Source organism: Anser brachyrhynchus (assembly GCF_964034855.1).
Source record: "Anser brachyrhynchus genome assembly, chromosome: 11".
Taxonomy (NCBI): Eukaryota; Metazoa; Chordata; class Aves; order Anseriformes; family Anatidae; genus Anser; species Anser brachyrhynchus.
In genome coordinates this window covers 21,022,894-21,036,358 of record NC_137706.1, presented here as the reverse complement: position 1 = coordinate 21,036,358, position 13,465 = coordinate 21,022,894, and the positions used below count along the sequence as shown (strand labels likewise).

General features: G+C 57.2%; 1 protein-coding gene across 3 annotated transcripts in view; it reads left to right on the top strand.

Moving 5' to 3' along the window:
- ITGA11 (integrin subunit alpha 11) overlaps window positions 1–13,465 on the top strand; it is a 47,847-nt gene that overhangs the window by 29,795 nt on the left and 4,587 nt on the right. For 2 of the 3 annotated variants that reach the window (XM_080551545.1, XM_080551547.1), the window contains 15 exons: window positions 20–186; window positions 1,324–1,466; window positions 2,352–2,462; window positions 3,053–3,138; window positions 4,133–4,340; window positions 5,539–5,637; window positions 6,541–6,617; window positions 7,463–7,552; window positions 8,685–8,775; window positions 8,858–8,971; window positions 9,895–9,981; window positions 10,165–10,275; window positions 10,671–10,766; window positions 11,007–11,120; window positions 11,481–11,758. In XM_080551545.1, coding sequence (XP_080407671.1) covers window positions 20–186; window positions 1,324–1,466; window positions 2,352–2,462; window positions 3,053–3,138; window positions 4,133–4,340; window positions 5,539–5,637; window positions 6,541–6,617; window positions 7,463–7,552; window positions 8,685–8,775; window positions 8,858–8,971; window positions 9,895–9,981; window positions 10,165–10,275; window positions 10,671–10,766; window positions 11,007–11,120; window positions 11,481–11,552 — 1,666 coding nt within the window. In that variant the 3' untranslated portion in view covers window positions 11,553–11,758. Of the gene's footprint in view, window positions 1–19; window positions 187–1,323; window positions 1,467–2,351; window positions 2,463–3,052; window positions 3,139–4,132; window positions 4,341–5,538; window positions 5,638–6,540; window positions 6,618–7,462; window positions 7,553–8,684; window positions 8,776–8,857; window positions 8,972–9,894; window positions 9,982–10,164; window positions 10,276–10,670; window positions 10,767–11,006; window positions 11,121–11,480; window positions 11,759–13,465 lie in introns of those variants that run through there. The other variant, XM_080551546.1, reaches the window with a different exon arrangement.

Below are 13,465 nucleotides of genomic sequence, written 5' to 3'. Positions count from 1 at the left end.
GCCCTCGTTCGCCCCGCAGGTCCCGCAGCGTCGTCCAGATCAACGCCAGCATCCGCTTCGAGCCCTCCAAAATCAACATCTTCACCAAGGACTGCAAGCGGAACGGGAAGGATGCCACCTGCATGTCGGCCTTCATCTGCTTCACCGCCGTCTTCCTCTCGGCCCACTTCCAGACGGCCAGCGTGGGTAAGCAGCGGGGCTGCTGGCGCTGCAAACCCTCGGTTTGCTCGTTACAAGGGCTCTCCAGCCCCGAGGGAGATCCCAGCTCGGGGAACCAGCCAGGAGCTCGGTGTGTTTGGGGTGTGCACACCGCGAGCGGCCTCAAACCCTTTTTGCCCCCGGCTAGCATAGCAGGGACCCCGCTCCGCCGCCGCGCTGTGCCGAGGAGCTCCCCAAGGACAAACGCTTGGCGGGGCTCGGCCTCATCTCCCCCCTCTGTCCCAGGCTTGCCTGGCCACGGTGCGTGTGACAGCGCTGTCCCCAGCACCTCGCAGCCCCCGGGGCAGGGCAGGAGGGGACGTGGCCATCCCGCAGAGCTCCTCCGTCCTCCCCCTGCCGCAGGACACATCTGCGGACCAGATGTGCGCCCTGCCGAAAGGCTAGGGGGATCTTTACGGCCGGGTTGGCCGGCTCTGCTTTGAAAGCCCCGCGTGTTGCCGTGACCCGGCGGGTGCCTGTGGCTCTGCGGGAGGAGACGAGGGCGGCTCGGCCCCCGGGACCCGGCAGCAATCGCTCTCGAAGGGCGTTCCGGCACGGGAAAAAGCAGGTCACGAGCAGAGCCAAATTTATTCATTTTTCACATGATTTCTACCCAGAAAAGCCTCCCTGTGGGCAGTGCTGCTGCCAGCTCTTTGCTTCCCTGCATGTTTTGTGTCATGGCGCTGTGGTGGGTGCAGCTTCCTCCTGCTCAGCACCGGCTGGGGACCCTCGGCTGCTGCCCCTGCGCTGCAGGATGCAAACGTCTGCGGCAAAGCCGCGGGGAGAGCACAGCAGTACCTCCAGAAGGGTTACAGGCCAGCACGTGGATATATGAGCCAAATATTTATATATCCTGCACTAATTTTACTCAGTGCTGAAGTTCCTGGTTTGACCTGGAAAGCGGATGCTTATTCCAAAGAAATTCGGGTTAAAGGCAAGAGCAGCCCAGCCCCATTTCCCCATGGTGTGCCCATGCCGTCCACCCCCAGAGGCATCTCAGCGCAGCCCCCCTTGCCAGCGGGGCGGCAGTATTGGAGTGCACGAGAGCCCAATTTTTGGCCCGGTGTCGGTGTACAGGAGCTGTAAGGACGGGGAGAGCGCTGAGCCGCCCTGCTCTCGTTGCAGCGCTGCACTACAATGCCACCATCGACGAGCGGCGGTACACGCCGCGGGCTCTCCTGGACGAGAGCGGGGAGCGGCACGCTCACCAGGCGCTGGTGCTGCCGGCAGGGCAGGAGCACTGCGACAGGCTCCACTTCCACGTGCTGGTAAGTGGGGACAGGACAGGACGGGACGGGAGCCTCTGCTGCGGGGCTGCGGCCGTCCGAGCGAAGCCGTTCTGCTTGCACAAAGCAGTGGGACGCATCAACAGGGCGACGGCAGGGGTGTCGATGGCCTCACGTGGCTGGAAACAAGCCTGGGCCACGAGCCTGGATTTATTCACACCGGGTTTGATGTGGTCAGGGGTGGACCGGGGCCACGGAGCCGCCAGCACGCTGCAGCACTGGCTGCATCACACCCCAGCTTCCTCCGTGCGCTCCTCTGCAAGCCACTAACCGTGCCACCAGGGACAGCACGCACTCAGTGCCTGGACCAGACTGGTCCTCCTGCTCCAAAATCAATGAAAATTCTCTTTTTATTTTCCGTCGGGAGCCATTGCATCTCCATGCCAGCCCCCGCTGCTCTCATCCTCTGCAGCCCAGACCATCAGGTTCATCTCCCTAGGCGCAGGAGCCAGCAAAACCCTCGGCATGGCTCGTGGGGAACAGCTGATGCACAAACCTGGCCAAAATCAAACATTCCCAGAGAATGATGAGAATTCTTCGGAAGCCAGCGAGGGCCGAGCTGCCAGACTGGCCCGGCCCCAAGCCCCAGCCTGAACTGCCATGAACTTCTGGGAAACTCGGTTCTAGAGACGGAGCCGGGGGTTGAGCTCCAGAAGGAGCTCGGTGCAGAGCAGCCCAGTGCACCTCGTGTGTTAGGGGCAAGGCATGGGGAGAGCTGGGAGAGGCTCAGGGAGAGGTACAGGGAAGGCACAGCCCGGTCACCGGCCGAGCACGTTATTATTTCGTGAAATAACCACACGTGGCCCCAGTGCTACCTGACTTTGTAGGAGTCCTGCCCTCTTCAACCGTGCTCTCTGCCTGTCCCAGGACACGGCTGACTACGTGAAGCCGGTGACGTTCTCGGTCGACTACGAGCTGGAGCACCCCGAGAGCGGCCCCATGCTGGACGACGGCTGGCCCACCTCGCTCAAGGTCTCGGTACGTGCAGCTCCCTCCCCTGGGGGTCTTGCCAGGTGCCTGCAAGGCAGCAGGCGAGGAACCCTTGCTGTCAGCCGGAGCTGAGCAAAATCCACCCAGCAAGGGCAATCCTGCAAAGCTCTTCCAGAGGCTGAGCATCTCCGTTTCTTGTTTCCCTGCTGGGTGGTTTTGCTGTGGGATTTCAGGGCTCTGGCTGCCCAGCAGGTGGGGGTGTTGAAATGTGGGGGCTGCAGCAAGCAGGGTCTGAGCCTGCCCAGTTTGTGTGGCTTTAAGTGGAGGGAGAAAAGGGGAGCTTAGCTGCTGAAGGCTGGGTGCATATCAGGAATGATTAGTGTCCCACAGGGGCGCTGGAAGCTGGAGGGGCTCAGGGACTGTAGAGGACACCGGTGCCTGTAGCTGGAACTGAAAAGCCAATTTGGTGCTAAGCTTGGCCATTGGGCTTATCTCTGGAGGAGCCATCTGCTGCTTTGTCTTGGGGCTGCGACCCCCCCGTCCCTCCTGCGATCACAAGATGTTCGGGACCCGCTGCAGCCTGCAGCTCACGGCCAGGGGCACAGAGCATCTCCCAGCTGTCTCATTGTCCCCACCAGGTCCCGTTCTGGAACGGGTGCAACGAGGATGAGCACTGCGTCCCTGACCTGGTCCTCGACGCTCGAAGCGACGTGCCCAGCGCCATGTGAGTGGGTCACACCGAGCATCCTCCCCTTGGGCTCACAAACCCCGGGGCTGTGCTCCAGCATTGCTCGGGGTCCCTCGTCCCACAGCCCCAGTGAGCACCAGCAGCCGGGACCCGGTCCCCGGGGACAATTCTGCTCCTGCTGCTGGTGGCAGCGGGCTGGCGGTGAGCAGAGTCGTCCCGCTGTGCTCTCGGGGTTCGTCTGCTCCCTACGTGGAACAAACTGGTGTTTGTTCAGGGAGCCCGCAAAACTACTGATATCTGGTGCCATGGTGATGGGCCCCAAAGACAAATCAGGAAATAACAGGGGACTAAATGCGAGGCTGGCGTTACCCGCCTGGCGGTCGCAGGCTTGACTCACGCAGCAGAAATAATTACATGCTGTGTCTGATCCCTTAAAGAGCTTTTAAAGGTCGTCCCTGAGGAGCGCAGGAGCCCAAATCTCTGCTCATGCTGATGGCAGCGGGCTCTGGACCAAACTCAGAGCTGATACAAGGGTGATTTCTGCTGAGAAAATCACTTTTGGGGTTACTCGTTGGAATAGACATGTTCCCTCAAAACGGCGCCCTGGCTGCTCTGCTGTTAAAGGGAGCAGGCGGCCCTGATGTGAAACCTTTTATAATTTCCTTTCCCCGTATTTTTTATAAGGAAAATTAAGGCCCAAACACCCATCAAGTCTGCAAAACCACGCAGCGTGCTGCCTCTGCAGTCTGTTGGCGAACTTCCCTGGACGGCGATCTCAGCCTGGCTGGAGCTAAACGCCCTCCTTACCCTTTGTCAGTGCCATCAGATCTATTTTATTTTTACACCTCAGCTGTGTTAAGGGTGGGTGACTGGGTCCCAGACAGCTAGACACCATTATTCGAAAAATCGGAAGGAAAACAGCGTTCCTCTCTGGTCTACACGAGGAAGCTGTGATTCCTAAAGCCCCCCAGGGCAGGGGCAGGGTCGGTGCCCGAGTGCCGTGGGATTCACGGCCGCCCTCGTCCCGCAGGGAGTACTGCAGGAGGGCTCTGCGCCGGGCTGCCCCCGCCTGCTCCACCTTCAGCCTCTCCTTCGACGCCTCCGTCTTCGTCATCGAGAGCACCAGGAGGAGGGTGGCCGTGGAGGCGACGCTGGAGAACCGCGGCGAGAACGCCTACAGCACCGTGCTCAACATCTCCTTCTCCAGGAACCTCCAGTTCGCCAGCCTGATCCCCAAGGTGCGGCGCCGGGGCTGTGCGGGGAGTCCCTGCCCGGCTGGGGAGCCCAAAACCAGAGCCCCAAACCTCTCTGCCCATCGTAAATTTGGCATGCCTACGGGCTTGGCTCCTAAGCATCCGCGGCCTCTTTATTTTGGAAACACAGAAACGTTTTCGTCTCCCGAGCCTGAAATAAGGTCAGATGCAGACGAACCGATTTTCCCCTCTTTATTTTCCTACTCTAAAGGTTTAGAAATACTTGCTGCACGTGGCCAAGTTCCCGTCAGGGATGCATTGCTGCAGCTGGGGTCCACCTCCTGCATACAGGGGCCAGTAGCCACATGGCCAGCGCTGCTCCGTGCCATAGGCACCCTGCCCAGGCACCGCTCCTGCCCCTTGTCCACCCAGCCCTATGCAAACCCTCGCCTCTCCCAGCAAGGTTTAGGAAAGCTGCTGATGGTGCTGAGCCCCCGCTCGTCCCCCCAGTGACTTCATACCCACCGGCGGATGGCGTGGCCCTCGTTTTGTTTTCTTAAGCCCTGTGCCAACAGAAAATTGTGGGGCACGCTGCCCGCAAACTAAGAGAAGTGCGTTTTGTGATAGGTTCCTCCAAATTAACAGAGGAAGAAAAACCTACGGTGCTAGGTAACGGAGAGCGCAACGCAGCAGCGGTCACAGAAAACATTTTCATCTGGTTACAGAGGCCTTGTGCTGCCAAACAAGCAGCTCGCCGAGCAGAGGGAGACGGTCGGGAGCAATGCGCAAAAGCTTCCCAGCCCCGCCGGCGAGCTGGAGGGCGTTCCAGCAGCAGGCACCCAATTATTGAGACGAGCTAATTAATTTTTACTCCCTAGCCGGTGGCCCTGCAGAATAATATCTGTAGTTATCTCATGCTTCCCTGTGACCCGTGACCACAGAAGAATTGTCTTCCTGACCACAGTGCCAAGAATAATCGGTGTTATTCATTCATCTCCATAGCTGAATTTTGACAGAGGATTTAACTGGGGAGGCTGGAAGGTGCGGGTTAGAGGTGCTGCTCTCCAGGAATGGCCCTGCCAGCCTGCAGCAAGCACGGGGAGGCTTTTGCTTGCTTGTTTGTGTTCCCCGAAAGCTACTGCCCCTCTCCCGAGGCACGTTTGCTGGCTTCATGGAGTCGCGGCCGTGGGGCTGGTGCCCGTGGCCAAGCCCCGTGTCTCGAACACTCCGCATCCCGTTTTAGGACGACACCGACATCAACATCGACTGCATGAGCGACGAGAAGCACCCCAACAGGAGAGTCTGCAACGTGAGCTACCCCTTCTTCCGAGCTAAAGCCAAGGTAAGGCAGCTCCCCCCAAAAGCAGCTTGCTTTTGGGAGCCCCAGGTGTGCAGGGTGAGGGGGGGAACCACTTCATTTTCGAGAGCGGGATCCACGTTTTCCGCTCTGCCTTTTCACTGCACCTTTTCCTGACTTTTCCTGAATTAACAAACACAAGGCCACCACTCCCCCCCGTGAAACGCCACCTGCCCGCCCCACGTGCCTGCAGGCATCTGACGAAGCCGCTCGTGACGAAATCTTTCCAACCACCGTGTCCGGCCGGAGCCTTCGCCCGTCAGGAGCTCAGAAATGACAGACGAGCTCCAGGCACCTCTCTGGGCTTTAAAGCTCCCAAAAAAAAAAAAAAAAAAAAAAAAAGCCCTCTTGGATGCCTGTGGCCGTAAGCGAGGAGGGAGCAGCCCGGCTCCCCATGACCTACGGGGGCTGGGAATGCATCTGCGTGGCATCAGGTAGGCCAGGTCCTGCCAAGACAAAGACAAGCTGGAAATGGAAATTTGGCCGGCGAGCAGCAGGAGCGTTAATATTATAATCAGCTGTGCCGTCCCAGACAGTTTGAGGTCATTGCCACGGCTCGCGCAGATGTGACATTTATCACATTTTATTGTTGTTGGCCTCCGTCCCCCCGCCAGCGGACCCCGTGCTGCAGATGTGCGGTGCCGGCCCCTCGCTGCCGCTTCCCCGGAGATTTTCCTCTTTTAAGGGGATGCTTTTTTTGTTCTCCAGCCTCAGAGCAAAAAATGCAGCACGTCGTCGTAGGCAGAGAGCAAATCCTGCAAATCCCCGGCTCGGCCTCACTTCCCGTGGGGGAGGCAAGGCTGCCCAAAGCCCAGCAGCATCCCCCGGCCGGCGCTGGGGGGTTTTTCCCCCTTAATATTTTCTCCCATCTGTTTCCAACCCCCGCAGGTAGCTTTTCGCCTGGATTTTGAATTCAGCAAGTCGATTTTCCTGCAGAGCATGGAGATCTACCTGACCGCCAACAGGTTCATGCTGCTTCTTCCCTCTGCCGCCTTCGCACGGGTCTGCAACGCTGGCGGGACGTCGCCTGCCCTGATCCTGCCACCTTTCCCACTGCAGCCGAGCCGCTGCTGCCTTCCCCCCCTCTCCATTTGCAGCCGGAGCTGTTTTGCTGGGGGGGGGGCAGACCCTACGGTGCTTTGCTTGGTGCTGAGCTTGCTGCTTCCATAGCTCTAGGTGGTGCTGGAGGCACCCCGAAACCGTCCTCAGGGAGTAACCACATGGAAACCCAATTTCTATAGGTTATTGCAGAGCCCTGCATTTTTATTTTATTTATTTATTTTTATTTACCGATATATTTTAACCCTCATTTTCCCCTCTATGGGAGGGCCGGGCAGTCGCTGCCGGGTCCTGTGCTGAGCAGAAGGGGTCTCTGGCCACCGCTGCTCCCTGCAGCCACTTGCTCAGCTGCAAATATTCCCAGGAAAAAAAAACCTCTCCTAGCACTCCTGCCAAACCCTCCTCGCTCACTTGCCCTGCACAGGTAAATTTTTCTGACAGCCAAGTGAAACCTCGTTAGGGTTTGTTTTTCGTTTCCATCAATCACCGTGGCAGAGAGCAGCCAAGGGTTTTCTCTGCCGGGGCCGGTGCGCGCGGGAGCGCTTTGCTGCTGCTGCTGCGTGTGAAACCTTCCACCAAATGCTTTGCTTTTATGGCCTTGGGCTAATAAAAGTTAGGGAGTAAAATTGCTTCTCTTTGAGCCTTGGCCATAAAGCAGAAGTCGAGCCCTTCCCCATGCGCTTCCCACACCCCCCCAAAAAAAAAATAAACCTTCAGGAGGTGCTCACCCCGTGCCCTGCTGGTGTTTCAGCGACAGCGAGGAGAAGGAGAGCACCAAGGAGGACAACGTCGCCCACCTCAATTTCCACCTCAAGTACGAAGCCGACCTGCTCTTCACCAGGTGTGTGGGGGGACAGGGCTCGGGGGGGGGGGGCAAAGGAAGCAGAAAATTGGGGGAAAAAAGAAGAAAAAACCGACAGCCAGAAGCAGGGAGGTGCTGCGCGTTTCACGACACTTAAATGCAGGGGTGTTATTAAAAAAGGTGCGAGTGCAATTTTTTTTTAAGGGGGAAAATCTACTTTTTGTAGGTAATAATGTTCATAACATGTGTTAGCAGCCCGTGCCGGGGCTGTAAAGCTGCGTCTGGGCCGGTAGCCACGCCACTTAAAATCATCTCACCAAAAGGACGCAGAAAGGGTGTGCATGGAGGGGGTTTGGGCATCGGCACCAACTAGAGCAGTGTCTGTCCGCTGTCCAAAGCAAGAAGGGAGCTCAGGCACAGATGATGATTTATTAACCCGATTACAAGAAGAAATACGGGCCCAAGCAGCACATTCCCTGGCACTGCTCGCTGTAATTCTTAGCAGGTTTTGGAGACCTTCAGCCACTCTTTTTTTTAATGCGAGAGGCAGCGGGGCACAGAAAATAAAGCCACTTCACTACATAAATTTTCCAGGGGGGGAGGGATTCTCAGTTTAACAAATGCCAAAAATCACCTTTATGGGAGAAGGGAGAACTTGGAGGAAGGGTAACGGCACAAAAGCCTCAAGTTTGGGCATCCTGGGGAGGAAAAGGGGGAATTGTTTCAAGGACGTTTGGGGCCCTGTGCCGGGGCAGCTCGCCCATCGGGTGCTCCTGGCTCCTCTCCCAGCTCTCCAGCCTCCAGATATAAATGCGATTTGCCTCCTCAGATTTATGTGAGATTCAAAGCACCGAGCAGGGCCTTGGATGTCTCTGTTATAATAAAAAAAAAAAAAAATCTACAAAGAAGGGGAAAATACTGCAGAAGCAGAAGAGCGTGAAAATCCTCCGTCTTTTTTACGTGAGGCAGAGGCAGGCGATGGTTTCCATTCCAGAAGCAGCCAGACGGACCCAAGGTCCTCTCCTTGGGACACTGGCCTGGGGTGGCCCTGCTCCGGGTGGTTTTGGTGCTCTTATCAAGGTGCTGGAGCTGCGGGGTGGTGCAGAGGGGCTGCCTTGTTCTCTGCTTGCTCCGAGCCCCCATCACGACTTGTCCTCCTCGGTCACGACAGGGCGTCCAGCCTGGACTACTACGAAATCAAGTCCAACAGCTCCCTGGAGAGATACGACAGCATCGGCCCCCCCTTCCACTGCTCCTTCAAGGTAAAGCAGGGCGATGTCCCGGGCTGGGACGTGGTCACCCTGCCCGTCCCCTGTCCCCCATCCCCGTCCTTTGTCCTCGCAGCTGCAGAACCTGGGCTTCTTCCCCGTGGAGGGGGTGACCATCAAGCTCACCGTCCCCGTGGCCACCAGGGCAGGCAACCGCCTCCTGCTCCTGACCCAGTTCATGGTGGACCAGGTAGGAAAGGGGGGGTTTGGTCCCCAAAAATCCAGGTGGGTCCCTCGGCAGCGGGCGTGGAGGTGGGGATGGAGATGTCCCATTCTCTGCAAGCTCCCCTCCCGTGCTCACACCGGTGTGGACGCCTGTATTAAAATCTTGGCTCGTGCCCTGCGCTTCTCCACTCTGCGTTCACTTGGCTGGAGACGTGGAAAATGGCAGCAGCCAAAGGGTTTGGTCCAAGTAGCTCTCCCTGCTGGACCTCCCTCCGGTATGGAATGAATTCTTGAGGGTCTTGAAGGAGTCGCCTGTGCCTGGGGCGCGCCGGAGGCTTGAGCGGCTGCAGAAGCCGCGACAGAGCCCGGAGCAGACCCCGAGGGGGAGAGCTGTGCAAGGGACGGGCATCGAGGGCAGCTCAGCCCCCATCGAGGTGTTTTGTGCCCCCAGCCCTGGCGAAGTCCCCGTGCCACCTGTAATGCCCCAGCGCGTGGCCAAGGTGCAGGGCAGGGCTGTCGGCCAGGCTCAGTTGTGCTGCGGAGAGGCACAAAGCACAGGAATTAATTCAACCAGGAGGCTGGCCGGCACCCTTGGGGCAGTATTCCGGAGAAAAAGCAAAACCAGCCCATGAGCACCCTGCAGCAGGCAGTGTGAATGCAGAAGCAGGAGTGGTCTGTGCCCTGTGGTGCTGGGAGGAGGCTCTCAGGAGCCCGGACAATGCCTCCTCCGGTGATGGCAACACCGCAGCCTGACCAGGGCAGCTGGGAGAGCCACGTGTGGTGCCCCACACCGTGGTCACCCCCATGTCCCCCCTGCGGGGCCGTGGTGCAGTGATGAGATCCCCAAACATCAGCAAAGCCCCGGGAGGTCCCACCGGGATGGGTGCGGGACACGGGGCGGTGGCACCAGGGTGTCCCCGTCCCCATCCCCGCCTGCTCCTCCCGCAGGAGAACGCGACCTGCAACGTCTGGGGGAACACCACCGACTACCGCAGCACGCCCGCCGAGGAGGACCTGTCCCGCACCCCGCTCCTGGTACGTGTCCTCACGGGCCGGATCCTGGCCCCGTGCTGAGCCCTGCCTCCCCAAACCAGAGAGAAACCCCATGGAAGGGGTGCCCCACGGGTTGTCCCCTTCTCGGTGGCACAGTGGGGGCGTGGGGACAGCATGGAGCCCGCAGGGGTGATGCTCCAACCTCACCAACTTCCCCCCTTGCAGAACCACAGCAACTCCGACGTCGTTTCCATCGACTGCAATGTGAAATTAGCCCCCAACGAGGAGATGAACTTGCACTTGCGTGGCAATCTGTGGATGAAGTCACTGAAAGCAGTAAGTCCTCCAAAAGCAGACGCGTGGCTTTTGAGAAATACCCCAAAGGAGCCCTCACTTGGTGCAAACCTGTGTGGTTTTTTTCTCCTCTCCTGCTATTGCTCTCCCTCCCAGGAAGTCTGGGTATGTGTGGGATGACTTCTGCTTTCAAATCTTATTTATTCCATCAGTGTGTGCATCCCGCACAGCACCTCATCACAGGGAATTTAATCCCAAGCAATCCTTCTTACTGCAATTAACCTCCCCCACTAACTGAGCTTCACGATCCTTCCGCCGTGCAGCATCCCTGGCATGGGAACTGTGGGGCAAGGCCATGGGGGCAGCAGGGGGCACCCAGCCGGGGTGCTGGGCCCTCTGCCACGCCTGGTGCTCAGCTCCAGCCTCTCTTTGTGCAGCTGAAGTTCAAGTCACTGAAGCTCACCACGAACGCCGCCCTCCAGCGACGCTTCGGGAGCCCCTTCGTCTTCCGCGAGGAGGACCCCAGCCGCCAGGTGAGCCAGGGCCAGCCCCCGGGCTGGGAAACCCACAAAAACCACGGGGCAGGACGGTGCCGCACGGACACAGCAGCTCCGGGGAGGCTGCAGCACCGTGCCCTGACCGCGCTGGGCAAAGCCCCGTGGATGGCAGAAGGGCTGGAGCCGGGCACCGGCAGCTCCAGCACCTTCAGCGTCCTCCCCAAAATTTAGGGCACCCTCAGCATCCCCACCATCACGTTTCTGTGCTCTTCGCAGATAACGTTTGAAATCTCCAAGCCGGAGGAGTCACAGATCCCCATCTGGATCATCCTGGGGAGCACGTTAGGGGGGCTCCTGCTCCTGGCGCTGCTCGTGCTCGCGCTCTGGAAGGTGAGCAGCCCCTTGGGCCACGCGTTTTGGGTGGCTGTGGCTCGGCGGAGACCCCAGCTGTGGTGTCCCACACTGGAAGGACCCCTGGCCCCCAGCTCCATACCCACAGACCCCCAGCACCGCCTCGTCCTCCTCCCACCGGGGCCCTGGGAAGCAAACGCAGCTTTGGACCCTCTAATCCCAGCTCCGGGGATGCTCCATCGGGCATCGCAAAAGCTTCTCCAGCCTCTTTCCACCTCCCCTGTATTTATATCCAGGGCCTGAACTGCCTGACAACACCCCTTTAAAAGCAAGGCACCTCCACGCAGCCAGCTGAAGTAACGGCGGGGTTTTCTCTTGTCTTCTCTTTGATCCCTACAGCTCGGATTTTTTAAAAGCGGCAGCCGCAGGAGAGAGGCGGAGGAGGAGCAGAGCGCCAAGGTGCTGGAGTGATGCTCCCGGCGGGGCCGGGGGGCTCGGCCCCCTCTCGCCGCCCTCCTCGGCGCTCGCTGCTCACCGGTAGATGCTCGTCTCGATGCCGAGGGACTTGGGTGCTGAGCTCGGGCTGCATCGAGACGAGAACGCACCCCTTTGTGTGAAATCGCCTAAACAGGTCCAAAACAGACAAACACCAAAAAAACAAAAAAAAAAAATAACAACCAATGACACGAAAAAAACCACCAAAAAAAAAAAAAAAAGAAGCAGACAAACCCAGCCCCTGTTTGGTGGCCCTATGCCGTGGGTTCAAACTGCTTTTAGGACAGCCCTGCCCTACCGGGGCCGGCAGTGGTGCAGAAGGGACGGGGCAAGCGCGCACCCCATAACCTGGGGTGAACCAGGTGCAGCATCCCGAGGGGAACAATCTTTAGCAATTTCCATTTTTTAATGATTTTTTTTTTTTTTTTTAATTTCCATAGTGGGACTGTATCAAACCCCAGGGCTCACCTGCCCCAAGGAAGGGGAATCTCTCGGTTGGGGGGAAAAAGAGCAAACTTGGATGGAAATACTGAAACCGTCCCGAGGGGCTGCAGGGTCTGGGGGTGCTCCCGCGGGGCGCAGCGAAGCTGCAGCTCTTGGACTGCTCTGCACCAGCTAAATGAGCGATCGGCTGGAGGTTTTAATTTGCCTTCTTGATGCACTGAATACGAATAATAGCAAATTAAAGCACCTTAATGCATATCTCCAGCGTCCAGCTGTACATACTTATTCTAGAAATATTTGCCTGTTTAAGCAAAGGAGAAAAAAAATCAAGAAATCTTTTTAAAAATCTTTTTAAAAAAAATCAAAAAAAAAAAAGGAAAAAAAAGAACAATCACAAACCAGTTCAAAGTGTTTTCTCCAAACTGAGAGCAGTTTCGAAGAGCTTGCGTCCAGCAAGGGTCCGCACGTGTACTATAACTGTATATATTTGGTGTCACGCCAAGCCAGATGGTCAGTGCTGTTTGACAAAAATCTTTCTTTTTGCATAACAGAATTATTTATGCTAATATTAATTTTATGAAGGAAAAGAAAGCATATGTCCACCTGATGTGTAATGAAGTTTGTTAAATACTGTCCTAGTATTTTTTAAGGATTAAAAATATGGTATTTTAAAAAAAAAAAAAACAAACCAAAGAGCCTCTGCTCCCATTCTGTGCTTCCCCAACGCACTCGGGGTGTTGCTCCTACCCCTGGGATGAGGACCACGGGGCTGAGGTTCGCCACTGATTTATTATGGGCTGCCAGGGGTTTGCAGCCTTCTTTTAAAGGGACGCTGCCAGGTGGGACGAGTGGCCAGGGGTTGCGGGTCTGGGCCCAGCGTGTTGCAGAATCAGCCCCACTGACAGTATAAAACGGGGAGGGATAAGGTTTTAATTGCTGGCATCGTCACCTGGGGTGGAAATCCTAAATGTCACAGCTGCTGGCTGTCCCTGGGACCGGCGGGGGTGCAGGGCTGCCCCGGAGAGCCAAAATCTGGTGCGGTGCTGGCACCAGCTGCCTTCACCAAAGTCCTTTAATTTTGCAGCTTAATTTTTTTTTCCTTTCTTAGGATCATCCAGTTTTCCTTAATGCTGTAGAAAGCACCATCCATTGGGTACATGGGGGCTACTGAAATCAGTCTAGAGCTTTATTCCTGGGGAAAAAGTCTCACTGCTTTTCAAGGCTTTGCCCAAGCATCCCAGGCCTTGATGCTATGAAAATAGCAGCCACATTAATTGCAATGCAGGTTGTAAAAAAAAAAAAAATAGCTCAAGGTCAGCAGTGGCAGGGCTGTATCTTTCAGCAGGCAATGGCCAAGGAAAGCTCCCACGAGAGGTGAAATCCAAGCTCATGGCACCCATGGGTGCTCTGTGACGGGACGGGTGGTGAGTTGGGGGTTTTATTCC